This window comes from Trichosurus vulpecula, chromosome 5 (genome assembly GCF_011100635.1).
Source record: "Trichosurus vulpecula isolate mTriVul1 chromosome 5, mTriVul1.pri, whole genome shotgun sequence".
Classification (NCBI taxonomy): domain Eukaryota; kingdom Metazoa; phylum Chordata; class Mammalia; order Diprotodontia; family Phalangeridae; genus Trichosurus; species Trichosurus vulpecula.
In genome coordinates, this window is record NC_050577.1 from 132532298 (window position 1) to 132560105 (window position 27808).

At 35.5% G+C, this 27808-nt stretch overlaps 1 protein-coding gene across 1 annotated transcript in view; it reads left to right on the forward strand.

Annotated features, from left to right (window-relative positions):
* The window catches only part of LOC118849922 (ankyrin repeat domain-containing protein 26-like), a 71542-nt gene that overhangs the window by 38238 nt on the left and 5496 nt on the right, over positions 1–27808 (forward strand). The window contains exons 19-25 of the mRNA XM_036759023.1: positions 74–1030; positions 3346–3498; positions 11328–11440; positions 13387–13513; positions 15595–15885; positions 16660–16877; positions 18234–18462. Coding sequence (XP_036614918.1) covers positions 74–1030; positions 3346–3498; positions 11328–11440; positions 13387–13513; positions 15595–15885; positions 16660–16877; positions 18234–18462 — 2088 coding nt within the window. The remainder of the gene's footprint in view (positions 1–73; positions 1031–3345; positions 3499–11327; positions 11441–13386; positions 13514–15594; positions 15886–16659; positions 16878–18233; positions 18463–27808) is intronic.

The following is a 27808-nucleotide window of genomic DNA, read 5'->3' on the forward strand; positions in this document are numbered from 1 at the left end:
TCAATTACTAAGGAAAAATCAGAATGTATGATTTTATTTTGAATAGCAACTTTTTTCTGTTTATTGTATTTAGGTTCCTGATAGTCATGAAAAAGAAAAATATCTGCTGCATAAAAATCAGACTCTACAGGATGAAGTTGCCATGCTCAAACTGGAACTAGACACAGTAAAAATTAAGGATCAGGAAAAAGAAAACCAATATACAGAAGAAAATGAAGTTTTAAAAGAAAAGATTGATGAGCTTCAAAAGGAATTAAAACTGAATGAAGAAGCATTAACAAAAACAATATTCCAGTACAGTGGACAAGTAAATGTTCTGACAACTGAGAATACAATGCTAAACTCTAAATTGGAGAACGCAAAACAAAACAGAGACAGACTAGAGACAGAACTTGAATCATACCGTTCCCGTCTGACTTCTGCTATTCTTGATCATGAACGAAGTCAGACATCAAAACTAGACCTTGAACATAGCTTTCAGCGAGAACGAGATGAGTGGCTTCGTTTACAGGACAAACTAAATCATGACTTGTCTAGTCTAAGAGAGAACAATGGTGTCCTTTCTCAAGAGCTCTCTAAAGCTGAAAGTAAAGCTAATAGTTTAGAAAATGAGCTACACCATGTCCGAGATTCCCTCAGGGAAAAGACACTAATTTTAGAAAGCTCACAGAGAGAATTAAACCAGGCCCAATATAAAGCAAAGGATCTGGAACACACAAGTCAAATAGAAAAGGAAAAACTGAACAAATACATTGTCAAACATGAATCTATCCAAGAAAGATTAGCCCAAATCCAAAGTGAAAATATGCTGCTTCGACAACAGCTGGAAGATGCCCAAAACAAAGGCATCATTAAAGAAAAGGTATTGAGTGATGCCCAGGTACAGTTTATTGATCTCTTCAATAAACTTCGTGCTGATACTGAAAAACAAGTTCTTATGGTAGAAGAGAGAAATAAAGAGTTAATCACTGAATGTAACCACTTAAGAGAGCAAATGTGTAAATATGAAAATGAGAAAGCAGAAAGAGAGGTAGGTCTTTAAATAATATCATTTCATAAGCATTTAAATTTTTGAAATGAAATTCAAAGCAATTTTGATCAAGATTTAATTAGGATTTTTAATTTTCAGCTGGCAGATGATGTTATTAACTTTCATTGTAAAAATTCTGACATGTAAGGAAGGAGAATGAGGAAGCAATAACATGATACAAGTCAGCCTGATATCCATCTTTTAGATAAGATGACTCACTTTACTTAAACGTATTATGTAGGCCATGAAATTTTAAAGGCAGAGTTTTGGTTTAATAAAGGTAGATAGAGTTAATCACTTTTAAATAAATACTGATAAATTTATAATTCTAATCATATGCCTAATATTCCATTTCAGTAGTGCAATAGAATGTATTTGAAATGCTAAAACTCAAGATAAATCATGAAAAATTATACTAGTAATATTCTAACAATTCAGATGAGATATCTGAATTGAGATACTGTGGGATATTAGTTACCCTTTTCATAACCATTTAAACATGTGTATCAGTCTGACTAGTTTTAATTCAAACTATTTGGAACAAATTTTAGAAGTATTAAACACTGGATCATATTTTTAATGAAATTCCAAAGGATAGCAAATACTTTCCTTTAAAATTTAGGACAGTAATTCTATTCAAAGAGATCCTGTAACATTAAGCATTAAATTTTTGTGTGGTAATAGTGCCATTTAAAAAAAAATGTGGTTTTGCTTCCTCACTATATATTTTTATTTATCTCAGTATTTTTTCATTGTTTTACTAACACTTCTTGCTTAATGTCCAAAATTGCAATTTCTAGGATAATTGCCTTTTATTTGTTGAAGATTGGTAGCTTTTTACAGTCTAATAGCAGTTTTCATTATCTGTGATTTTTCATATATGCAGTGAGTGGCAGGACTACCAAGTATCGTACTGGGTAACAATTTAGTATAAAAATTTTTTAGTTATCATTTTTAGTGTGTATGATCATGTGTTTGAATCTAGTCATTTCATGCTAGAACTTAGCTTATTTGTAGAAATCCAATTAATTATGTCAGTTTTTTTTCCTTTCACAATTTTACATTGGCTTCTTTTAGCTTACATTTCCTTTATAAGTTTACTTGATTTTAGTAAAATTTATGTTTATAAGATACCTAATCTTATCTAATAAGATAGAAAAATTTTAATTTCTTTTGCTTTTTAGCTTTATTTGCTATCAGTAATATGTGCAATAATTTACTATAAAGTATAGTGAAAATGAACAGGATTTTTATAGCATATCTGTATATACATATAAAAGTATGTATTTGTGTTATATGTACATATACACATGTGTATATATGTAGGTATTCCTCCTAGGTTAGAACATGAAATGATATGGAAATGATTTCCCTTTAGATGTCACCTCACACCATATTGTGTATGCATAAGTGGGAGAACTACCATATTTTCTATAGTTTCCTATTTCTAAAACTATTTCTATAGTTTTGTATCCATTTATTGCAACCAGGAGTTTAATTCCTATCCTAACAGAAAAAGGAACTGCTTTGAAGGCTTGGCAAGGATAGTTGAAGATGTGAATAGTAGCTAGCAACCGTCTCCTTTTTTTTTGTTTGCTTTCAGCAAACCAAATCATTCACATCAAGTGGTCTTACCAAGCCTCCATATAGTCATTCTCCAGGGGAAACTGTGAGAGGAAGGAAAATGCAACTTTTTCTTATGGATGTCCTCATTCTTATAAGGCCAGGTGCACAGAAATAATGCGGTTAACTTTTCTGAAAAATGGAAGGAAAAACCCCTAATGTTCCTATCAAGGATAAGAAGCTATACATTCTTCCCTCCCCCATCCCCCCATCTTCCATGCAAATTGCACATAAGAAACTTTATCACCTATGTGGCTTTGGAGGCGGTATAATTCTCAAAAGGAGGTAATGGGGAAATCAGGCTGAATGGATTGCTTTATGAGGACAATACTGAGCAAATAGAAAAATAACATTTGATCCATGCTGAATGGAGGGCTAGTAGTATAGTCCAAAGAGCTTTGCAGTCTTAGGAGTTAAATTCAAATCATTTTCTCTATTAATAACTACCGACCTTGAGTAGCTCATTTACCCTCTTTGGGGCTTAGTTTCCTTATCTGCAAAATGTGGTGGTTGTATTAAATAGTCCCTAAGACTTTTTCCAGTTCTAAATCTGATAACTATTAATACATTTCATGAAATTATTTATGTGAAAATATTTATAACAATTAATTTTGAAGGTATATTTATTTTATATAAGCTAATATTGACTTATGAAATAAGTAATAGAAATAATTTGGACAACTTTCTATCAGGCTACAGTAAGAAAGCTTCAACAAGAACTTGCTGATTCCCTGAAAAAACAATCCATGACAGAAGCTTCACTAGAGGTTACATCACTTTATCGAAATGATTTAGAAGATAAGAAAAAACAACTACAGAAGGAAATAGATGAAACCAAAAATAAAGTATGTATGCAAAAAAATCAGGAATTTGTCATTGATTAATGGAAAGTGTTTTCAGTGTAACATTTCTTTTTTACCAATATTATATATTTCCTGAACCCTATGCTTGTCATTTAAGCTGACTTAGAACAAAACCTATAACCTCCACCTTTAAGTATAAGTGAGTATGTAATTATACTCACTCTTTAGGTGGTTGACAATTTTGTTTATCCTCATACAAGAAAGAAGGTGTTTTTCTAATTAACAATAATAACTAAATCATTGCTATCGTACTCTATGTTTAGAAAGCCTTTTACATACATTTATCTCATTTAGTCCCCAAAATAGCGAAGTAGAAGTTATTTGTTTGCTTCTATTCAAACTACTCCTTAAATGAAAGGAAAATGATATTGCTTCACAATTTGAAAGTATATAAATTGTGCATGCAAAGGGAAATTTAGAATTAAAGTAATTAGATGGATAATCTCAGTATTATCCTCTAAATTATTCAAACTCATCTCATTATGTTAATTTCCATCTCCATATCTTCAGTCATGCTCTTCTTCTTGCTTAGTTATACTTCCCCATCTGCACTACCTATCCATCACCTATCCATCCTTCAGCACCCTTTCTCAAATGCCACTTTCACCTCCAAGATGCTTTTGAATTCTAGAAGTATGATTCTTTTGCCATGAGCCTTTTTTGACTTTTCAGTACTATTGATTTCACAATCTTCTGGTTTCCACTTTTCATCTGATACCATATAATTTAGTATTTAACTATATATTGATTGCTTTATGGCATTTACATCTGTTATCAAACTATCATTTCTTGTATCCTAGTCGTTTCCCCAACTAGATTGTAATTCCTTGAAGACAGGGATTATTTATACTACATTATCTTCCATAGAACTCCCTTTTCACAGCATGGTGGTAGTAGAAGCAATAGTTATTATTTTAGTAGTGGTAGTAGTAGTAGTAGTAGTAGTAGTAGTAGTAGTAGTAGTAGTAGTAGTAAGTTTCTATTCTGTTTTTTTTTAATTTTCAATTTCCCAGAGTCCCCCAATGGCAAAATAGAAATTCATTATAAAAATATTTTATCATCATCATCATTATTGAAAAACTATTATAATTAAGGAGAAGTTAAGCATAGAATACAGTCTCACAGTCAAATTCTCTTAAAGTGTTCCCTTCATTACTATAAGATGCATTCCTCTATCCTAGGTTGCCTTCCCACATTTATATTATGATATTCATCATTATACCAGCCAAAAGCTGTTGAAATGGATACTTCTGATATCCTTCAAACCATATTTTCAACCTAGTAACCATCATCAGTGGTAAAATAATGGAAATCTATGCCAAAGCAGCCAACCATAGAGTTTTTGTTGATGAGATTTTCTCTGCTTAGAGGATGCTTGGTGGAAATAATGGATAGAACTTTGGGCCTGGAGTTGGACCTGACTTCTGATGTGGCCTCAGATACTCTCTCCGTGATCTCAGACAAGTCACTTAATCTTTATCAGTTTCCTCAGCTGTAAAAATGGGCATAATAATATCACCTACCTCCCAGGATTGTTGTGAGAAACAAATGAGATAATAATTATAAAGCTCTTAGCATAGTGTGTGGCACATAGTAGACACTTAATACATGCATGTTTCTCTGCTCCAGAAGCATAAAGGTCAATGTTGTCAGTAATATATGTGATTACTGCCTCCCACATTTTGATAAGCACCTCCTAATGTTGCAGAACAGATCTCTTACCTGATTAACTTCAGTATAATTGTTTTGACCAAGAAATTGTTGTTAGTTCCAGTATCAATCTTATGGAAATTTCTTTCTTTTATATTTGTACACTTCAGAAATATCTCTAGGTTTCAAAAATCAGTTTTGGACATGAAATAAGTTTTGTTTCTCAAGTAACTCCCCTATCACCCATTTTCTTTATTTCCCTCCTTTTCTTTTTGGTCCACATTGTTTAAAAGCCTTCAAGGGGCAGGTACATAGTTCAGTGAATAGAGCACCGGCTCTGGAGTCAGGAGGACCTGAGTTCAAATCTGGCCTCAGACACTTGACATTTACTAGCTTTGTGACCTTGGGAAGTCAACCCCAATTGCCCTGCCTTCGCTCCCCCCCCAAAAAAAATATTAATCTTCAGAAACTTTTGGCTTCAAACTGCACCCTAGAAACTCGGTGTGGACCGAGCCTTAGGAAGTATAGCAAGAGAGCAATAAATTAGTTTCCATCTTTGGCAAGATGAATTAGCTCAGTTAATTGGCATTCAGGGTAAACTGGCACCATTTCTTCCCTGTCTTCTTTCCCTCATCATGCAAGTAACTAAGTTTTTACTATCTAAGAATTAAGTCAAATTACTGTTTCTTCCTTGTTCAACATTTAATTCATCAACTAGTGAATATCGATTATGTGAATTACACTATGATAGGTTTTAACCAGGTTACAAAGACTATGTGTAAGACATACCCTCTCTCCTTGAAAAATTTGCAGTCTCATTGGGAAGCCAAAGCAAAATAGATGAGGTTCATTTATAATACAAGGTAGCATATAAACAACTACCAAGTGAATGTTATATATGTAAGTAATATAAGCATTTATAAAAGGGAGAGATCACTATGGTTGGATAGTAGAACAGGTGGTACTTATGAATCCAGTCATGTTCTTCCCAGCGTGAAAAAATACACAATACAAATTTCCAGAGTTAGCACCTCTATTAGAGGAACAATTGCCAAATAGCTAAATTTAATAACATGTGTTTTATATAAATATAAATTATTAAAAACTTACATCTAAAGGTGACTTTTCCAAGATTTTGAATCTTGGCTCAGCCCCTTACTGTCCATATAAATTTTTTTTTTAAATCATTATTTATTTATTTAATATTTTTAGTTGTCAGCATTAATTTTCACAAGAGTTTGAATTACAAATTTTCTCCCCATTTCTACCCTCCCCCCCACTCCAAGATGGCATATATTCTGATAGCCCCATTCCCCAGTCAGCCCTCCCCTCTGTAACCCCCATTCCCCTCCATCCCCTTTTCCCTTACTTCCTTGTAGGGCAAGATAAATTTCTATGCCCCATTGCTTGTATATCTTATTTCCTAGTTGCATGCAAAAACTTTTTTTTTAACATCTTGTTTTAAAATTTTGAGTTTCAAATTCTCCCCCCTCTTCCCTCCCCACCCACCCTCCCTAAGAAGGCAAGAAATTCAACGTAGGCCACAAGTGTATCATTATGCAAAACCCTTCCACAATACTCATGTTGTGAAAGACTAACTATATTTTGCTCCCTCCTATCCTTTCCCCCTTTATCCAATTTTCTCCCTTGACCCTGTCCCTTTTCAAAAGTGTTTGCTTTTGATTACCTCCTCCCCCTATCTGCCCTCCCTTCTGTCATCCCCCTTTTTTTATCTCCTTCCTCCTTTCCTGTGGGGGTAAGATACCCAATTGAGTGTGTACGTTATTCCCTCAGGTCAAATCTGATGAGAGCAAGATTCAGTCATTTCCCCTCATCTGCCCCCTCTTCCCTCCCAACAGAACTGATTTTTCTTGCCACTTTTATATGAGATAGTTTACCCCATTCTATCTCTCCCTTTCTCCATCTCTCAATATATTCCTCTCTCATCCCTTAACTTGATTTTATTTTTTTAGATATCATCCCTTCATATTCAACTCACCCTGTGCCATCTGTCTATATATATATATATATATATATATATATATATATATATATATATATATATATATATATATATATATGTGTGTGTGTGTGTGTGTGTGTGTGTGTGTGTGTGTATACACATTTATGTATATGTATATATGTGTGTATATATATATATGTATATGTATATTCCCTTCAGATACCCTAACACTGAGGTCTCATGAATTATACACATCGTCTTTCCATGTAGGAATGTAAACAAAACAGTTCAGCTTTAGTAAGTCCCTTGTGATTTCTCTTTCCTGTTTACCTTTTCATCCTTCTCTTGATTCTTGTGTTTGAAAGTCAGATTTTCTATTCAGCTCTGGCCTTTTCACTGAGAAAGCTTGAAAGTTCTCTATTTTATTGAAAGTCCATATTTTGCCTTGGAGCATGATACTCAGTTTTGCTGGGTAGGTGATTCTTGGTTTTAATCCTAGCTCCATTGACCTCCGGAATATCATATTCCAAGCCCTTCAATCTCTTAATGTAGAAGCTGCTAGCTCTTGGGTTATTCTGATTGGGTTTCCACAATACTCAATTGTTTCTTTCTGGCTGCTTACAGTATTTTCTCCTTGACCTGGGAGCTCTGGAATTTGGCGACAATATTCCTAGGAGTTTTCTTTTTGGGATCTTTTTCAGGAGGCAATTGTTGGATTCTTTCAATTTCTATTTTGCCCTCTGGCTCTAGAATATCAGGGCAGTTTTCCTTGATAATTCCTTGAAAGATGATATCTAGGCTCTTTTTTTCATGATGGCTTTCAGGTAGTCCAATAATTTTTAAATTATCTCTCCTGGATCTATTTTCCAGGTCAGTGGTTTTTCCAATGAGATATTTCACATTGTCTTCCACTTTTTCATTCCTTTGGTTCTGTTTTACAATATCTTGATTTCTCATAAAGTCACTAGCTTCCACTTGCAACAATCTCATTTTTAAGGTAGTATTTTCTTCAGTGGTCTTTTGGACCTCCTTTTCCATTTGGCTAATTCTGCCTTTCAAGGCATTCTTCTCCTCATTGGCTTATTGGAGCTCTTTTGCCATTTGAGTTAGTCTATTTTTTTAAGGTGTTATTTTCTTCAATATTTTTAAGGGTCTCCTTTAGCAAGTCATTGACTTGTTTTTCATGGTTTTCTTGGATCACTCTCATTTCTCTTCCGAATTTTTTCTCTACTTCTCTAACTTGCTTTTCCAAATCCTTTCTGAGCTCTTCCATGGCCTGAGACCAGTTCATGTTTTACTTGGAGGCTTTTGATGTAGGCTCTTTGACTTTGTTGACTTCTTCTCTCTGTATGGTTTGGTCTTCTTTGTCACCAAAGAAAGATTCCAAAGTCTGAGACTGAATCTGAGTGCATTTTTGCTGCCTGGCCATGTTCCCAGCCAACTTACTTGACTCTTGAGTTTTTCCTGGGGGTATGACTGCTTGTAGAGTAGAGAGTGCTTTGTTCCAAGCTTGAGGGGATGTGCCGTTGTTTTCAGAGCTATTTCTATACAACCAGCTCTGCCACACCAGCACTCCTCCTCCCCTAAGCACCACTAGCCTAGACCTGACTTAGATCTTAAGCAGGCTGTGCACTCCTGCTCTAATCTGCCACTTAATTCCTCCCACCAGGTGGGCCTGGGGCTGGAAGCAAAGGTAGCTGTAGTTTTGTAGCTGCACCACCCCTGCTGACCCTGGGGCGGTGGACGAACCACAAATTCCTTTCACTCTGTCCCCACAGCTTTTCCCACTAACCTTCTCTGTTGTCTGGTGTTTGTGGGTTGAGAAGTCTGGTAACTGCCACAGCTCACTGATTCAGGGCACTAGGGCCTGTTCTGCCCAGCTCCTGGTCTGTTTGGTCTGGACGCAGCCCACACTGGGCTCTGCTCCCCTGTGCTCCCAGCTCTGTGCATTATAGATCTTACCCAGCGACCATCCAGGCTGTCCTGGACTGGAGTTCTGCTTCCCTCTGCTATTTCATGGGTTCTTCAGTTCTAGAATTTGTTCAGAGCCATTTTTTATCAGTGTTTGGAGGGTCCGGGGGGAGAGCCTTATGCAAATCCCTGCTTTCCAGCCACCATCTTGGCTCCGCCCCCTGTCCATACGACTTTTGACAATGGTTTTCTGTCTTTATGCCTTAGGTTTCTGATATATGAAATGATGTACTAAGTCATCACTAGGGTCTCTTTTTGCTCTAAATTTAATGAGTTCCTGCTAAGTTCCTATACAGTATCTCAGCATTAGATAGCGAAGTAATGAAGTGAGTGGTGGCACAAAAATTAGAAACTAATTAGACTGGCATACTTACTGCATGCCACAGACAAAAATATCAAAGAAGGTAGTGAAGGAAAAAATCATTATTGAGAGATACTAAGAAAATCTTAATAGAAAAGATAGAACTTTGAGTTGCCTTTGAGGTTTGGGAAAGGATCGGTAGAATAAGGAGAACAATAAATTCCAGGAAAATAGCAAAAACACAGGAGTGTGAGGAGAGTTGCTGTAAAGAAGTAAAAGTTGGAAAAAATATGATGCGGTTAGATTTCAGAAGAAGAAAGGCAGAGAAGTTTAGCCTCAATCCGGTAGCCCATAGCAGTTCCATTATAGGTTCTTGAGTAGCGCATTAATATGATCTAAACAGTGTTTTATGAAGATTAACTTAGCATCTTATAGTCAGGGTTGGGGGGGGGGGCGGTAAAACTAGAACAGAAAGACCCTATAGCACTTTTGTTTTTAAATAAACCATAGGCAAGTGACTTAATATCACTGTGCTTGTGACTTAATATCACTGTACTTGTTTCCTAATCAGTAAAATGAGGAGGTTGGACTAAAGTGTTCACCTCTCAATTTATGAAGCTTGAGATAATGGGTCAGGATGAAGGTGGTAACCATGAGATATAAGAGGAAAGAGAGAAACACTGTGAAGGGATACTTTATAGGGATAATAAATGACAAATCAGATAAGAGAAACAGAATCTTATGTTGCAGTGAAGTCAGAGACTAAGAAGAAAGGTTTTTGGGTACATATAGAACTTTCTGCCTATTGAGAATGCAGTTTCAGTAGACTAGTAGGGGGGTAATCCAGATTTCATGGAAATAAAAAAAGCACTATGTTATATGCATAGAGAGCTAGCCTCAGAATCAGGAAAACATGATTCAAATCTCAGTGCTGACATAGGTGGCTTTGTGTTCCTGGGCAAGCCTTTTAACCTCTTGGTGCCCTAAGCCATTCCCTAAGATTCTTAGAGTTGCAGATTCTAAATTGCAAGCTGGAAGCAGGCTTATTTGCATTATTAGAAGGAATTTTATCACTGAGTGTACCCTATACCAATTAAATCACAGATATAAACCAAATAAGCAAACAATCATAAATAGATGAATGAAATGAGAACAGGAGATGAAGAAATGGCAGCTGTGGGATAATCATTCATTCGAGAAGTTTGGAAACAGAGGAGAAATAGGAGTGAATCTAGAAGGGGCAGCAGAATGAAGAGGGTTCTTTCTTCGTTTGTAAGATAGAGAAGAGCACTGGAGAAAGGAAAAGTTGAAAACTTTGAAAGGAATTTAACATTTACCTGGCTCATAATCTATAGCAATAGATAACTGCAAAAGGAGAATAACAAAATATGAATTTACAGAGGTTTCGTCTTACCCAAATACAAAGAGATTTGGAGAACAGTTTTTATAGCCTAACCTAAGAACACATATATCGACATTTCAACATAAGAATGCTTAGAACATGGACTGGGTGTGCCAGCACAGGGGGAATAGGGATGAAGGGACCATTTCCATTGGCTGTAGAGCAAGGGGGAAGGCCAGTGCTCCTCCAAGTCATGTTGGCAATCTTGACCCACATTCTATGCATTCCTATGCATTTCAACTATTTTAAAACTTATTTACATTGTTAGTATAAGTAGTACCTATATTGAAATCAAGTGAGAACTTTTATTGGTCTAAATTTTAAAAAAATAGTTTGTAATGAAATCAGGAAAGCTACATCATTTTAAGTAAGATCAATTATTTTCAAATCTCTCCATATTTTGATCTTATAAACTACACTTAACTGATATTTACAGTTGGATCTGGAGTTAATGAAAAATATCCTTTTCAGAAATGCAAGTTCAGTTCTTGTAATATTTTTCTTTGTAAAAATGTTTTTCAAAGCTTAATACTGAAAGGGAAAAATTAAAGAAACTCATTGAATTAAAGCAATCTCTGGAAAATCGTCTAGAACAAGAAATGAAGAGAAATGATGAATTACAGAGAGACCTCAGTGGGTAAGATCCTTTTCCCAGACTGTTTCAACCAAACATTAAGTAAGCAAGGACTTAACTATTTTGTTAAATCCTAAGTACAAATTCATTTTATACATTAACACTTGGATAATTTCAGCATATATAATTCTAAATGACCTAGAGTTCTTTCTTTTTCATTTTCATTTCATTCACTAAAATACTGCTGAAAATCAAACCTTCTGACCTGAATCTTTGAAGTTATAGTAAAATGCTGTATAGCACCTGTACCTTAAAGTAGGTTTTCCAGGATTATCCTATACAGTCTCTTGTTAAGTATACTATTTCTGCACATAAGTTTTTATGTAAGGTAGGTCTCTAGGTTCTCTATCCTAATTTATTTCCTTCATTATTTATTTATTCATTTATTATTCATTCAGAAAGTATTATTAAATATCTGTTGTGTATAAAATACTGTGCTAGTCCCCAGAACTACAGAGATGAATAATGTATTGTCCCTGCTTTGAAGGTGATTACAGTCTAGTAAAAGAGGTAATTCTGGCACTCAAATAATGTATGCAAATAAGAATGTGGTAAGTGCTTAAAAATGGTCCAAAGAAAATGCAATCAGAGACTGAAGGAGGAAAAGATCTTTTCTGACTTTATGGGAACAGCAAGATTTCCTTAAGGATGTGACTTTTGAGCTAGATCCTACAAAATTTCTTGGCCTGGAATTTAAGGCCCTTCACAGGGCCTTAAATTATATTACTCCCTCTTCTACAAGCTTCTGTTACACTGGACTATTCTGTGTCCTTCAAAGCATGTCCTGCACTTTCGCCCCACTGCCCTGTGCCTGTGATGTTCACCCATGTCCTCTGCACTCATGCTCACCCAAATGTAGCTCCTCTGTGGGGTCTACTCTGACCTCTGTTGTTGATAATGAATGACCTTCACCATCAGACTTCACATCGAAATTTCTGTTACACTCCCCTAAAGATCTTAGTTTATTGTGTATCTTAATTATTTACACATACATCTTATATTCCACTTGTATGAGAGCATGGACCATGGTCTGTCTAAATTTTGTATTCCACCACAACCTTTAGGGATAAGCCCTTAATGTTTTCTAATTAAATTTTAATTGAATTCCAATTGATGAATTTTAATTGAATGTGGTGAGAGGCCATCACTGTTGAGGTATCAGATCCTCTGACCGTAGGCTAGCTAGAGGCTGCTGTTTCAGTAGCAGAGGAGAGTCTCCAAATCATCATGCATTTTCCAGGATTGTAATTGTTTTATGTTTAAATAAGTTTTTTGTGGGCTTCTATTTAACTCTTTTTAGAGCATTAGCTTTAAGGGGAGAAAATGCATTTTCTTTTCCAACCAGTAAACTTACAAAGTAACTTTTGAGATCCAGTTGACTTTTTAAGTTAGCCCCTGCCTAGATTTACATCCACTAAAGGAGTATCTTAAATGCAATTTTGTATTCTAATTACATTAAATGATACCATTTGTGTTTTGTGAGCTAGGGCCTTTAACTACTTCACCAGCTAATTTACACAGATCTGTGATTAAAATAGCAAAGGCACAAAACATCACCATAAAACTTTTTTCAAAATAAATTTACTTATCATTTAAATTTAGGATTATATTACTGGAAGGCATTCCCCCTCCTACAAATATTAAAGTGTAACTAGAAATCATTTGGAGAATATTCTACAATAAAGAATATTACAATGTTGTACAATATTAATGAAGAGCTGACGGTGAATTTTGGCATAGAGATGAAATGATCAGTGAAGCTACTATTTCTTCAGTTTTATTTAACAAAATATTGTCAGATTTGAGTTGGGTGACCTCAAGAACTCTTTTTAAAGCTATTTTCTTCTCTATGATTGAAGATAAGTTAAAGCAGTGGGTCAGAAATAATACTTTTTAAATGTATGATATTTAAACTGTAGTTGATATAATTATTCTGTTCTTCTTCACAGATTTGAAAAACTGTTGAAAACAACACAAAAGAAATTAAGAGAATATGAAAAAGGAGATGTTTATGAGGGGGACCTGAAGCAAACACATTCTGACATGGATAGACAAATTAGTAGGTTAAAAAATCAGGTAATCCTTAATATTGAAGAATGTAAAATGTCTTATCTTTATATTCCTTTTTCAATGGTTATAATATGTAGCAGGTCATTGGACACTGATGTCCTTGAAAAGATTTACATCTTCTCCATACTTGAAAAGCAACACTTTTTCTCTAAAGCCTAGTCATACAGTTCTTGCTACTCTTAGGAACTCAGTAGACAAGCTTGGGAAATTTATATCTCCCAGAAAATTTTGGGCTCCAGTGACTTTCTTATATAGATTTGTACATTAGAAATTTTTCTTCTACTCCCAATACAGAATTCAAATCAAATAGAATATATCTAAATATATTGTGTTAGGAGCACTTCTCAAAAAAAAAAGCACTTCTCAAGGATTTAAAAGCATTGTCAGGTGAGAGAAATATTAGACTTGTTTTGCTTATGAATGGAAGTTGCAGAGACACAAATTTAGGTTTGATGTAAAGAAAAACTTTCTAACAGTTAGAGTAATCTCAAAGGGAAATCGGCTGTTTGAATAAACCAAATGCAAGAAAGCCTTTTAAGATCAGTATTTGCAGGGAATCTTAGAACCTCTGAGCTCCCTCTGACACACTGCTTCTGTAATCCTAAAGATGAAAAAATATCCCCCAAAAAGGATGACTGAGAGGCAGAAACAATTTGAAAAGCAGCAGTTGTTAAGAGATTTTAAAATGACAAAGAACAAATAAAGCAACAGTTTGATTGCAAGGTGATCACTGCTAATATTAAGAGACTTCATAATACAACACAGAATTAAAAGTTAAGGACTTTCTCTGTTAAAACAGAACTTGAATTGGTTTAAGAGAGGGAAGGACTTTAGTGCTTAGAAGATGTTCACTTCATTCCACCAGTAAAAGGGTGAAAACCATTTTACTGAAGTATACCCTATCCGTTGCTTTTCTGTTTTAAAGAAGCAAAGATTTTCCCTTTGTTGGAATAATAATAAATTGACTAATTCATCTGAAGCTACTACTTTTCTTTTTTAAAGATTCTAGTATTTGATGATATTAAGACATTTCCCCAACTCTTTGACACCTTATGCCACCACAAGTTGAGGGAAAGTCCTAAAGAAGTTTTGAAAAATATCGTTGGGGTTCAAATGAGGAAACATTGGCAACCCTTAAAATGCTGTGTAAACGCTAACTAGAATTTTTTTCTATAATTTTTTCCTTAGAAACATCTTACCTTACTGTCATTAATTTTCCTACATGATGTTTGCTGTCTTGCAGCTCTCATCAATATTTATCAGAAAGAATTAACTCCTTAACATTTATTGAGTTTTTACCCTTTGGAAGTCAGTGGTGTCACAATTTTTTATTTATCACTTATTTCAGTCAGTCATCTAATCTCTGGGGTTGAAGAAAAAGATGTAGAAGTCCTGCTAAGCTTCTTGGTTGTTTTGTTGAGGCACTTGGGGAGCAGGAAGAGGGCCATTATACAATAGAAGCTCCAGTAAATGTGGTTTATTCCCTGGGTACTGTCACCTGAGCTTTGTAGATGAGAAAAACATGATTTTCTCTGGCTCTGTAACTGAACATCCCACCATGTGACATCAAAATTAGCATAAATTTTTTATTTGCCTTGTCAGTAATAGAATCAGTGTTCTCATCAGGATTAGAAAAAAGAATCTCATTTCTTTCCAATTCCTTCTAAGAGATATTGTTGTTTGCGGTAAAGCATAACTTAAGAATTTGTTGATATCTGTCTATTATGAATTTTATTGATATCTGCTCACTGTACTAAAAGCTGGGCAGAAAAGACACGTAAAAAAATAGAGGACACAGAAGACAATATGGGAACAAGTACTAAATGTGGATTATATATACAGACTGTAAGAACTAATAATATAATTTCATGGTTTGTCCTTTCAGTCTTAACTTTGTTTTTGATTTATCAGTTTACCTAAATAATCACTTTAGGGAATACATTTTGTAGCGTAATTTAAGGATAATGATACTTTTAATTACAACTGAATTTAAAATAATTTAATCTTAATAGTTTTAAATTAGTATTTAATTTGAAAGACCTTTATTCTACTTGTGTAATTTGTAAACTGTTATTTTATACAAACAGATTGAAGACCTTACACAACAATTGGAAGCAGCATCTTCAAAATGTGAACAGTTGGAATCAATTAATCAAAATCTTCAAGAAGAGTTATTTTCTATGAAAATCTGGCAAAAGAAATGTGACAAGCTAGAAGGGAATAAAAGACAATTGGAAGAAGAAGTAGTTAATCTTAAGCATCGTTTGGAAATTTCTAAGCTAGAACACAGTCAAATAGAACAATACAAACGTGAGATTGACGAACGAGCAAGGCAGGAGATTGTCGAAAAACTAAAAGAAGTCAACTTATTCTTACAGGTTACTTTATTTATTGCTACTATGCAAAATATGTCTATGTAATTGAAGGCTTAGGATTATCTTCCTTGTTCTAAATCTGGAATAATTTTTTTTTTAATTTTTCTCCCTCTGCCTTCTTTTCTGTGAGTCTCCATAAGCTTGGTTTCACTATAAAAAAGAAAATAATAGCCTTTGAAATCATAAGAGAAAATAACCATATATACTATCAATTTAGGTGGGGTTTTGGGGGGGCGGGGGTGGGGGTTTTTTGCGAGGCAGTTGGAGTTAAGTGACTTGCCCAGGGTCACACAACTAGTAAGTGTCAAGTGTCTGAGGCCAATTTTGAACTCGGGTCCTCCTGACCCCAGAGCCAATGTTCTATCCATATCAATTGAGTTTTTAAAAAATAACTGGCATATTTTATTAATTCAAGCAGTATTTTAATTGTAACAAAACATTCTGGGAGGTTCTGGAGTTTAAAAAGTTTTTTAAAATTATACCTATCATTTTTATAATGATCCTCATATTAGCCCTAGGATAAGAACTAGTGAACTAACATCCAGTAGAAATAGGGTTGTTGCTTTTTTTTAAGTTCAAATTTAATTCAGCTGACCTTGATAATAAGTACTTTCAAAGTTTGAATCTATATTTAGAAATTCAGAATTGCTCTCTGAATCAATGACTGAAATTAAAATGAAACCTAACAGAAGATGGTAACAAACATCTTGTAATTTTCAGGACAGAGCTGGGCATTTTTTTTTGTTAACTTTGTTCTTTGTTTTCCATTTGGTTTAGATACAAGCAGCGTCCCAAGAGAACTTAGAACAATTAAGAGAAAATAACAATTCTTCAATAAGAAATGAAATGGAACAGCGAATTAGAGATCTGGAATCCGAAGTCTCCAAAATGAGAAAGTCACATCAAGACTCTTCTGAGGCAGAGCTAAGGAGATATAGACAGCTTTACTCTGAAGAATTAAAAATCAGAAAATCATTGTCAAACAAATTAGATAGGTAAGCCCAAACAGAGACACTAAGAAAATAGTACTTCAGCTTATCAGATTGCTTTTAAAGTTTTCCATTTTGAATTTAACAAATCATTAATGGACAAATCTATGACTTCATTGAGAAATGGGGCTTAACTGTAGAAATTATACTTTTATACAAATCAAATATTTCTTAAAATGTTAACTAGGTAGAAAGGAATGTAATATGGTACATTGGAAAGAAGGACTCTGTCTGTAGAGGCAGGTGACTTGGCTTCAAATCTTGCCTCTGATGGCTTACTACTATATGACCTTGTACAAGTCACTTAACCTCATGGGCCCTCAGTTTACTTATCTTTAAGATGAGGGTGTTTTATGGCTTCTGTGATTCCTTTCAGTCCTCAATCTATGATCCTATAAAAATTATTTATTTTTAAGTGTGTCTTATTTATATGGCATATTATTTCTTTTTATTATCTGCTACAGATTAGTCCTTCAAGGATAAAGTTAAATATTTTGAGAATTAGAATAACTTTCTCATTTCACTAAATGACAGTACTTAAAGGTTTAAAGTATTTCTGAAAATGTATGACAGAATTATAGCAATATATAACACATTGTGAATAATCTTCTCCTAATGGTGACAACCAGAACTTGAAGGACTCAAGGCCATCCTGGTGACCCACAGCAAGTCAAAACATGCCCTCAATTCCCCACTGTCCCACCCCTTCAGTTTTCTATACGGGTGAAAGTTCATTGAGGAAGCGATTATAGGGGAAAAGAAAGAAAGGGAATATTACAGAAGGGTTTAGATCGGATTCTTGGACAACCAAAATATATAGTATGTTAAAGAAAAAGGGATGGGACAATATTCCCTGTTATATATCTTGGTGACATTGGAGGGTAGGTATTATGGGTTGGCTGTACATCTGAGAGCCTCAGGACATGTTTTAGCCTCAACTGAGTCACCTCCTTTTCCCCCTAGACACTGCAAAACCATTGCCTGGGATAATCACCCAGATTTGATACCCTTAAAACAACTCTACTAATTTCCAATATAAATTTATAGAATACAGGTGCTTTTAATGACTTCTTTAAGGATAAGATTAGTAAGGAACGTCAGATTTGCAAGCATCTTTTGTGGTTTGGTTTGTTTTTAATTTTCCCAGGACAGTCTGAAAACCTTTTTATTCACTCAATTTCTTTATATCACTTACTGGGAAAGGGCCTTAATGGAAGTAACTTAATTATGCAAAAACTTTAATAACCCACATACTTCAATTGTTTTTAGAATTGTGAAACTACTCTTTCAAAAGTCAGTTATGATAACATTAATAAAAAACACCAGTCATTTAACCATTTTTGTGCTTTGAAATGTTCACAGAACTACTGAGAGGCTAACTGAGGTGAGTGCCCGACTCCTGAATGAAAAACAAAAGAATAAAATTTTAATCACCAGTTTTGCTACAAGTCCAGTTCTGGAGCAACCACATGTTGGGGATGTTAATACAAGTATGGTAGTCAGTAGAAATCTTATTCCAAGAGGAAATTTAGCATATTCTCCTGGAAACATATCATCTTCAAAAAGCGGAGTGGAGGACTATTTGGCAAAGGTTAGTCATTTAGAATTTTTTTTCTTCCTTTATGTTAAAGGTATGTTTTAAATAATATTCATCTTAGTGAAATTTTCTGCTTAAATATTTTTGAATGATTTTTGTGATCTATTAAAATGAAGGTGGTCCTTTTATTTAATCATAATTAAAAATGCCAGATAATGAGTTTTTAAATGTTTTTTTAGATCCACAACTGTCATATGTACCAATCTCTTCTCAGTTAAAGTCATACCTGGTTTTACACAGTTTTGTGCTCTTGACAAATGGCATTCATATAAAGATTCTTTAAGTTGAATACTGTTTTCTCACCAACCAATACTTCAAGACAGGCTTTGTCTCCTTTGATTTATTTTCCCATGGTAATGATATCTTAATACTTAAAGTACAGTCTTTCTGTGGTTCTTCTTTCCGTTTGTTTTTCATAATGTCTTAAATACCTGTATAAACACAAAAACCAGACCCATATAAACACACCCTCTTTTTTTAGAGTATCCTAGAGAAATCTTTTGCAAAGCAATCTCATGTAATATGAATAATTGTCTCCTAATTTAGTTTTTTAATTCATATTTGTATAAAGGTTTTCTTAAACTAGGTATATAACCTTAAGAGATATTGTATATCTATGGCATCTTTCTCCCACTTTATAAAATATGCCCATTTCTAAGGACCTCCCAGCCCTGACACAATAAATGTAATGCAGCCAACATTAAGTTCAGCAGATGTTTAGATTTTTTAAAGACACTGCTAAAGTGCCCTCAAAGTGTATATATTGAATGAATCAATACAGATGAAAGAATTAAACTTTTTGGGTCAATATCTTGTAAGCATTTGGATGATATCAAAATGATAAAGGAAACATGAATGTTAGTTAATAAACATGTCTTCTCTGTGAAGCCTTTAATTAAAATGTTCATTTTAAAAATAGATTGTTTTGCAATTTTGAGGAAAGTATTCCATGTGAAACTTTTCTTATTGACTCTCAATTGACCACTTCCTTTTACCTATACAGACACAGGCATTATATTCACTCTTTCTCTTTGAGAATCAGCTCACCTGAACTACTTTTCTTTTGTTTCACTGAATCTTTTAGTGTAAGATCTATAAATGTGTTCTTACTTCTCCAGCTCATTGATCAACAATCTGTTTCTTCTTTCTCTTCTCTGCAACCAGATCCATGAAAAGGTGTGTAGTCAACATTGCTCAGTGTTCTTATTGGCTCTCTATTTGTGGCTTGGACCACTTTATTCTAATACCTGATTTAAAAAAAACATCACTCCATATTAATACATTTTAAAAGAAAATTGAGTATGTTAAATCAAGCATATGATATAGAAATGGTTAGAGCAGATCACACTTCATTTTGTTACATTTGGATAAATCATCTGTATCTTCTCACCATCTGGAATTAAATGCATTCTGAGCACATGACATCCATCATACTGTAATCTTAAGAAATGTAGAAATTAAATTAAAACATATTGCTTGGTGCTGTATGTAAAATATTTCAATGACAATTGTCTCAAGAGATGATGAAATATATTTTCCAACATGGAACCTCAAACCCTACTATTCATTGTTACCTTTAAGCCCAGTATTTCAGGAATCAGTACCCTTCAAAGTACATTGTGAACTCCTTGGAGTCAAGGACTGTTTCTCCTCCACTTCTTTTGCATTGCTTGGGTCACAGTACACAATATTTTCTACCTAGCAGGTGCCCACTTAAAATTTTATAGTTGAATTAAACAGTTGAATGGATGACAGTGCATTTGTATTGAAATACTCTGCAATATTACATGATGTCTGCATTTATTTTTTTAAATTATTTATGCATCCATGTTAGCATTTATTTTATTTCTAATCTGGCCTGTGATTTCATCCATATAGGGAGCTCCTAGTTAGGAAAGTCCTCTACCAATTCAGATCAGCGGCTGCTTTGTAACCTGTAGTTTTAGGGAGTTGACCCTGGAAAAGAATATTTTATATGACTTATTTAGAGATACCCAACAAGTATGTGTTGGAGGTGGCATTGAACCCGTCTCAATTCTGAGGCCCTGTCTACTCACTTGTAAGAGCAAGCACCCTGGCACATCCATGATGGTCTGCTAGCACAGGTTCTTTGATCTGCTTTTCTAAAGGAAAGACAACTTTTTAAAGGGGTCAGTGGTCTTACTTTAATTACATTCACTAGTTCGGGGACAGGTCAGCACCCTGAATGTGGAGAAAATACAAGCAGAGAAATTAGCACAAAGGTCAACAGACAGGGCTCCAGGAGAGCACTTACAGCTAAGTAGTTGGGGGGCTCTTAACAAATATACACTTCTCAGAGCCAGAAGGCATCACAACCCTTGTGACTCAGTGCCTAGCTTAGTACCAAAAGGTGTGAAAGTCTTGCTATGAGGAAGCCTCCCCTAAGCCACTGTCCCTTTAGGCAAGTTCCTCCCCCAATGGGCTCTATGTGGCTCAGGATGTATCACAGCTCTGACTGAACACATGTGGTCACATAGGCCTATTAATGGATGAGGAAGATCTTCCTATTCCATTAACATTACACCACTGAGCCACATTATATTTTAAATCCAAATTGTCTCAATTTCAGGAAAAAACAAAATTTAAAAATACTCAGACTGGCCCCTGCCTGTAAACATTGCTGCTGCTGCTGCTCCTCCTCCCTCTTACTCCATCTTCCTCTTCATCTTTTTTATTTATTTGTTGTTGCCTGCCTATATTCTGGCTGTTGAATTTTCAAAAGCAAACTAAACTTAGGGTTCCCAATATTCATTGTTCACAATGACACCATTACAGATTAAATATAAGATCTATAGTTTTACAAACTAATGACAGTATTTTCAAAGAAGCTAAACACAAGAGGGAAACCTAATATAATGATTAATAATCCACTAAATGCTTTTCTTCTCTTCTACCCAACTATCATTGTGGTAAGTTTTTTGACAGTTTGCAAAGACAAAATCCTTTTATCACATTAACAGAGTAAGGAGTCATCTCTTCTGGCACCATTAGCTTCACTTCTTTCCTACTCCTTGTTTGTCATAGATATCAGCATTGTCCTAAATTGGTGTTTCCATTGGCAGAAATGAGAATTAACTTTAAGCTTAAAGGTTTGTAAGGATTACTTATGTTGACCCTAACTTTGGCAATACTCATTCTTACTGGAGGATATGAATAATAACAGCCCACATTTATATAGTGCTTTCCTTATAACAACACCATGGGGGAATCCCCCAGCTAAAGGGAATATCTAATTATACAGCAGAGAATTCATTCTACAGGGAAACACTCAAAGCATAAATTTGGAAAAAAGCAGTCTCATAACTTATTTCACATGAGAGAATTCATAGTGGAGTGAAGCAATTTTCATGTGGTATTTGTGAGAAAAGCTTTAGTCACAAATGACCAGCATTAAAGGATTCATATTATAGAGAAATTGCATTAATAGAGTGAATACTGTGTAGAAAAGGGATCAGACTTGTTACCATAGAGCCTGAAGCAGTGGAAATTTTAAACGAGTAGACTTAGTTTTGATGCCATGAAAAACTATCACAATTAGAGCCATTGGGCAGCTCGGTGGCTCAGTGTGTAGGGCACCGGCCCTGAAGTCAGGAGGGCCTAAATTCAAATCCAGCCTCAGACACTTGACATACTGACTAGCTGTGTGACCCCAATTGCCCTGCCTTCCCCCCTCAAAAAAAAACAAAACAAAACAAAATAATTAGAGCCATCCATAAATGGAATGGGCTGCCTTTAGGAAGTAATGTGTTTCCCCTCATTTGAGAACTTCAATCAAAAGTTTGATGACCATTTGTTAGGTATATTGTGCTTTTGTTGTTTGGTTTTATTGTTTGTTGTTATGTCTCACTCTTTGTAACCGCATTTGGGTTTTTCTTGGCAAAGATACTGGAGTGGCTTGTCATTTCCTTCTCCAGCTTATTTTACAGATGAGGAAATTGAGCCAGACAGGATTAAGTGACTTGCCCAGGGTCACACAGCTAATATCTGAAACCTGACTCCAGGCCCCAAATTCTATCCTTTGAACCACCTAGCTGCCACATACTGTAATAGGAATCCTTTTTAGATTATAAGTTGAACTAAAAAGCTGCTGAGATGCTGTTTGGCTCTGATATTCTGTCACTTGGGGATTCTGTGATTGACTAGTACCCAGGCAATATTTGATTTTTCCTAAGCATAGTAGAACTGAGAAGAAAAGCATACTGACTGAAAGCTAGAAGTGACAGCAAAGAAGGAGATAGTAGAAATATCCATTTTAAAAGCCCAACAGTTGCCTGCTTAGTGTGTTGGGATCAAATAGCCCTCTATACCTCAATAGATCCTGAGGGTGTAACTGTATTATAGTATTGCATTAAACTAATTAATCTTCATAATCACCAAGGGAGCATTAAATTGTGCTCAAGATCTTTTACTAAGGCAAAAGATCATATTATACATTTTAGAAAGATTTCTGTCAAAATGGTTAATTTTTGAATTGAATGTTTAAAAGATATTTCAGTAAACCTGCAATCTCATCAATATGGGTTTATTCCCACCTACTCATTCTGTGTAACTCTTGCCCGTGTTCTACCTTAGATCCTTTTCTGAGGAGCAACGTCACATACTGGAGGCCTTCTTTGAGGTCTTTTTATATTTTGTGGGTACTAGTATCACCTTCAGGTATGCTACTAGCTCTCTCTTGTTCTTGTTCTACGACCAGCCATCACCTATTCTGAGCATAAATCTCCTCAGGTATATTTATGCTTATGCTTTGCTTATGCTCATAATTCCTTATTAGAAATTTCATGCACTTGGTGGCAAACAACACTCCTTTTTCAATCACCCATAACTTTAATTTTTCATGGATTATGGTGTTCCAAGATTTGTAAGTATTCAGCATCACTAGAAGGTGAGTGTTTATACTGAAAGGCAGCTAAAGATCAAAAGCACATTGCTTTTGTTTTTGCATTTATCAAGAAATGTAACTTGATCTTAGCTTTGGCTAAAATACTCCACTACACTGTGAGCTCTTTGAGAGCACAAACTGCCTTTAGCCTTTGTCTGTATTTCCAGTGTTTAGCACAGTGCCTGGCATAGAGTATGTAGTTAATAAATACTTATTGACTGACTGACTCCTTACTGGGGAAAGATTTCCATGAAGTTTGGGCTTTGGTCCACTGAATCAATAAGCCATGCAATTCTTTATTATCTACATCTTTTAGTCACTTGTTTTTATAAAAATGTAGTCTGGTGTATTAAATTATTTGTTAAAGTTTATTCCCTTTTCTTAATGCAGTAAATATAGGAAAACATCCAAATACAGAAATTTATGCTGTAGAGCACGGCTTAGAATATTAGGAAAGGGAGAAAGCCTTCACACATGGGTTATGCTTTACTTCTCTTCTGAGAGACCTTAGTGGAGAAAAACTACAAAAAAGCAATAATGTGGGAAAGACTTTGACTGGGGAAGACATCCTTCTGAACATAAGAGAATTTTCCATTAGTGACAAATCCCATAAATGACATAAAAAAGAGAGAAGTCTTCAGTAATAGTTGAACTCTTTAGAAGCTTCAGACATTTGACGAGATGGACTTGGATCTGTGATTTCATTGTTGTAGTAGCTCTCAATCAAGGATACAGTGATATGTGCATTTCATTCTTTTTTTTAATTTATTTAATGTATTTAGTTTTCAGCATTGATTTTCACAAGCCTTTGAATTACAAATTTTCTCCCCATTTCTACTCCCCCCCCCCACTCCAAGATGGCATATATTCTGGTTGCCCTGTTCCCCAGTCCACCGTCCCTTCTGTCACCCCACTCCCCTCCCATTCCCTTTTCCCTTCATTTCTTGTAGGGCAAGATAAATTTCTATGCCCCATTGCCTGTGTATCTTACTTTCTAGTTGCATGCAAAAACTTTTTTTTTGTTTTTGAACATCTGTTTGTAAAACTTTGAGTTCCAAATTCTCTCCCCTCTTCCCTTTCAAACCCCCATCCCTAAGAAGTCAAGCAATTCAACATAGGCCACACGCATATCGTTATGTAAAACCCTTCCACAATACTCATGTTGTGAAAGACTAACTATATTTTGCTCCTTCCTAGCCTATCCCCCTTTATCCAATTTTCTCCCTTGACCCTGTCCTTTTTCGAAAGTGTTTGTTTTTGATTACCTCTTCCCCCATCTGCCCTCCCTTCTATCATCCCCCCTTTTTTATCTTCTTCCTCCTTCTTTCCTGTGGGGTAAGATACCCAATTGAGTATGTATGGTATTCCCTCCTCAGGTCAAATCTGATGAGAGCAAGATCCACTCATTCCCCCTCACCTGCCTTCTCTTCTCTTCCTACAGAATTGCTTTTTCTTGCCATTTTTATGTGAGATAATTTACCCCATTCTATCTCTCCCTATCTTCCTCTCTCAATATATTCCTCTCTCATCTCTTAATTTTATTTTATTTATTTTAGATATCTTCCCTTCATCTTCAACTCACCCTGTGCCCGCTTTCTTGCTCTCTCTCTCTCTATGTGTGTGTATATATATATATGTATTATATATATATAATATATATACACATATATATATACATATACACACTCACATATATATACATAAACATATATATACATATATATAATATATACACATATACATATATACATACATACACACTCACATATACATATACATAAATATATATACATATGTATATATATTTATGTATATATATATATGTGTATATATATATATGTATATTCCCTTCAGCTACCCTAATACTGAGGTCTCATGAATCACACACATCATCTTTCCATGTAGAAATGTAAACAAAGCAGTTCAACTTTAGTAAGTCCACTGCAATTTCTTTTTCTTGTTCTTTTTCTTGATTACCTTTTCATGCTTCTCTTGATTTTTGTGTTTGAAAGTCAAATTTTCTATTCAGCTCTGGTCTTTTCACTGAGAAAGCTTGAAAGTCCTCTATTTTATTGAAAGTCCATATTTTGCCTTGGAGCATGATACTCAGTTTTGCTGGGTAGGTGATTCTTGGTTTTAATCATAGCTCCATTGACCTCCGGAATATTGTATTCCAAGCCCTTCGATCTCTTAATGTAGAAGCTGCTAGATCTTGGGTTATTCTCATTGTGTTTCCACAGTACTCAAATTGTTTCTTTCTGGCTGCTTGCAGTATTTTCTCCTTGATCTGGGAGCTCCGGAATTTGGCGACGATATCCCTAGGAGATTTCTTTTTGGGATCTATTTGAGGAGGCGATCAGTGGATTCTTTCAATTTCTATTTTGCCCTGTGGCTCTAGAATATCAGGGCTGTTCTCCTTGATAATTTCTTGAAAGATGATATGGCTTTTTTTTTTTGACCATGGCTTTCAGATAGTCCAATAATTTTTAAATTATCTCTCCTGGATCTATTTTCCAGGTCAGTGGTTTTTCCAATGAGATATTTCACATTGTCTTCCATTATTTCATTCCTTTGGTACTGTTTTACAATATCTTGATTTCTCATTAAGTCACTAGCTTCCACTTGCTCCAATCTCATTTTTAAGGTAGTATTTTCTTCCGTGGTCTTTCTTTTGGACCTCCTTTTCAATTTGGCTAATTCTGCCTTTCAAGGCATTCATCTCCTCGTTGGCTTTTTGGAGCTCTTTTGCCATTTGAGTTAGTCTATTTTTTAAAGTGTTGTTTTCTTCAGTATTTTTTTCAGTATTTTTGTGGGTCTCCTTTAGCAAGTCATTGACTTGTTTTTCATGGTTTTCTCGCATCCTTCTCATTTCTCTTCCCAATTTTTCCTCTTCTTCTCTAACTTGCTTTTCCAAATCCTTTTTGAGCTCTTCCATGGCCTGAGACCAGTTCATGTTTTCCTTGGAGGCTTTTGTTGTAGGCTCTTTGACTTTGTTGACTTCTTCTGGCTGTATGTTTTGGTCTTCTTTGTCACCAAAGAAAGATTCCAAAGTCTGAGACTGAATCTGGGTGCGTTTTCACTGCCTGGCGATGTTACCAGCCAACATACTTGACCCTTGAGTTTTTCATCAGGGTATGACTGCTTGTAGAGTAAAGAGTACTTTGTTCCAAGCTTGGGGGGACGCGCTGTTGATTTCAGAGCTATTACAGCCAGCTCTGCCACACCAGCACTCCTCCTTCCCCAAGAACTCCCAACCCGGACTGGACTTAGATCTTAAGCAGGCTGTGCACTCCTGCTCTGATCTGCCACTTAATTCCTCCCACCAGGTGGGCCTGGGGCCGGAAGCAGCTGCAGCTGTAGTTCTGTAGCTGCCCTGGGGACTGCGGCTGAACCGCCAACTCTATCACCCGGTCCCCAGTAGCTTTTCCCACTAACCTTCTCTGTTGTCTTTGGTGTTTGTGGGTTGAGAAGTCTGGTAATTGCTGTAGCTCACTGATTCAGGGCGCTAGGGCACACTCTGCCCAGCTCCTGGTCTGGTTGGTCCACGCCGCCCACGCTGGGCTCTGCTCCACTCTGCTCTGCTCCCAGCTCCGTGCGGGATAGACCTTACCCAGAGACCATCCAGGCTGTCCTGGGCTAGAGCCCTGCTTCCCTCTGCTATTTTGTGGGCTCTGCAGTTCTTCTCTGTTGTCTTTGGTGTTTGAGGGTTGAGAAGTCTGGCAACTGCCACAGCTCACTGATTCAGGGCGCTAACTGTGTATTTCTTTCCTGTAAAGATTTTATAAAGTTTAAAAAGTATGCATATGGATCAGTAGTAATCATCGTCCTTTCAGTGGACTTTGGGTGCAACAATATTGTCTGTGATTTTGTTCAGTCTTCTGTTATCTTCTTCTTTACTGGAAATTCTTATAAAAATCACCCTTCAATGCTTTCTTAAGTATATCTCCTCAAGGAAATATTTCTTCTCCTTGATCTGGTTCAACTACCTCGTATTCTTCAGTGCCATTTCTGCATTCATTATTGGGAACTAAGGTATTAAAATCCAGTTGTGGTGGCTTGGCTGAATAATTATAAAAATTGATCGTTACAGAAATATTGACAAATATGTTACATTTTCTAATGTTACCTTCCATCAGTTTCATTTGTGAATATTCATGAAATCATAGAATCATAGATTCTAAATGAGCTGGAAGAAACCTTACATCAAGTCCCTTAACCACGGTATTCCAGATGCGAAAACCAAGTCACAGAGAAGTTAAGTGACTGGTCCAGGGTCACAGAACTAGGAGATATCTCAAGTGGGATTTGAATCAAGATCTTCCAGACTCTCAAGTCCAGTACCTTATCCCTGATGTCTTGCTGCCTCTCCAGAAACCTCAGCTGGCTTTCATAAATAAGCTTTTGATAATTTTGTTTCTCCTTTTCACAGTTGCATGA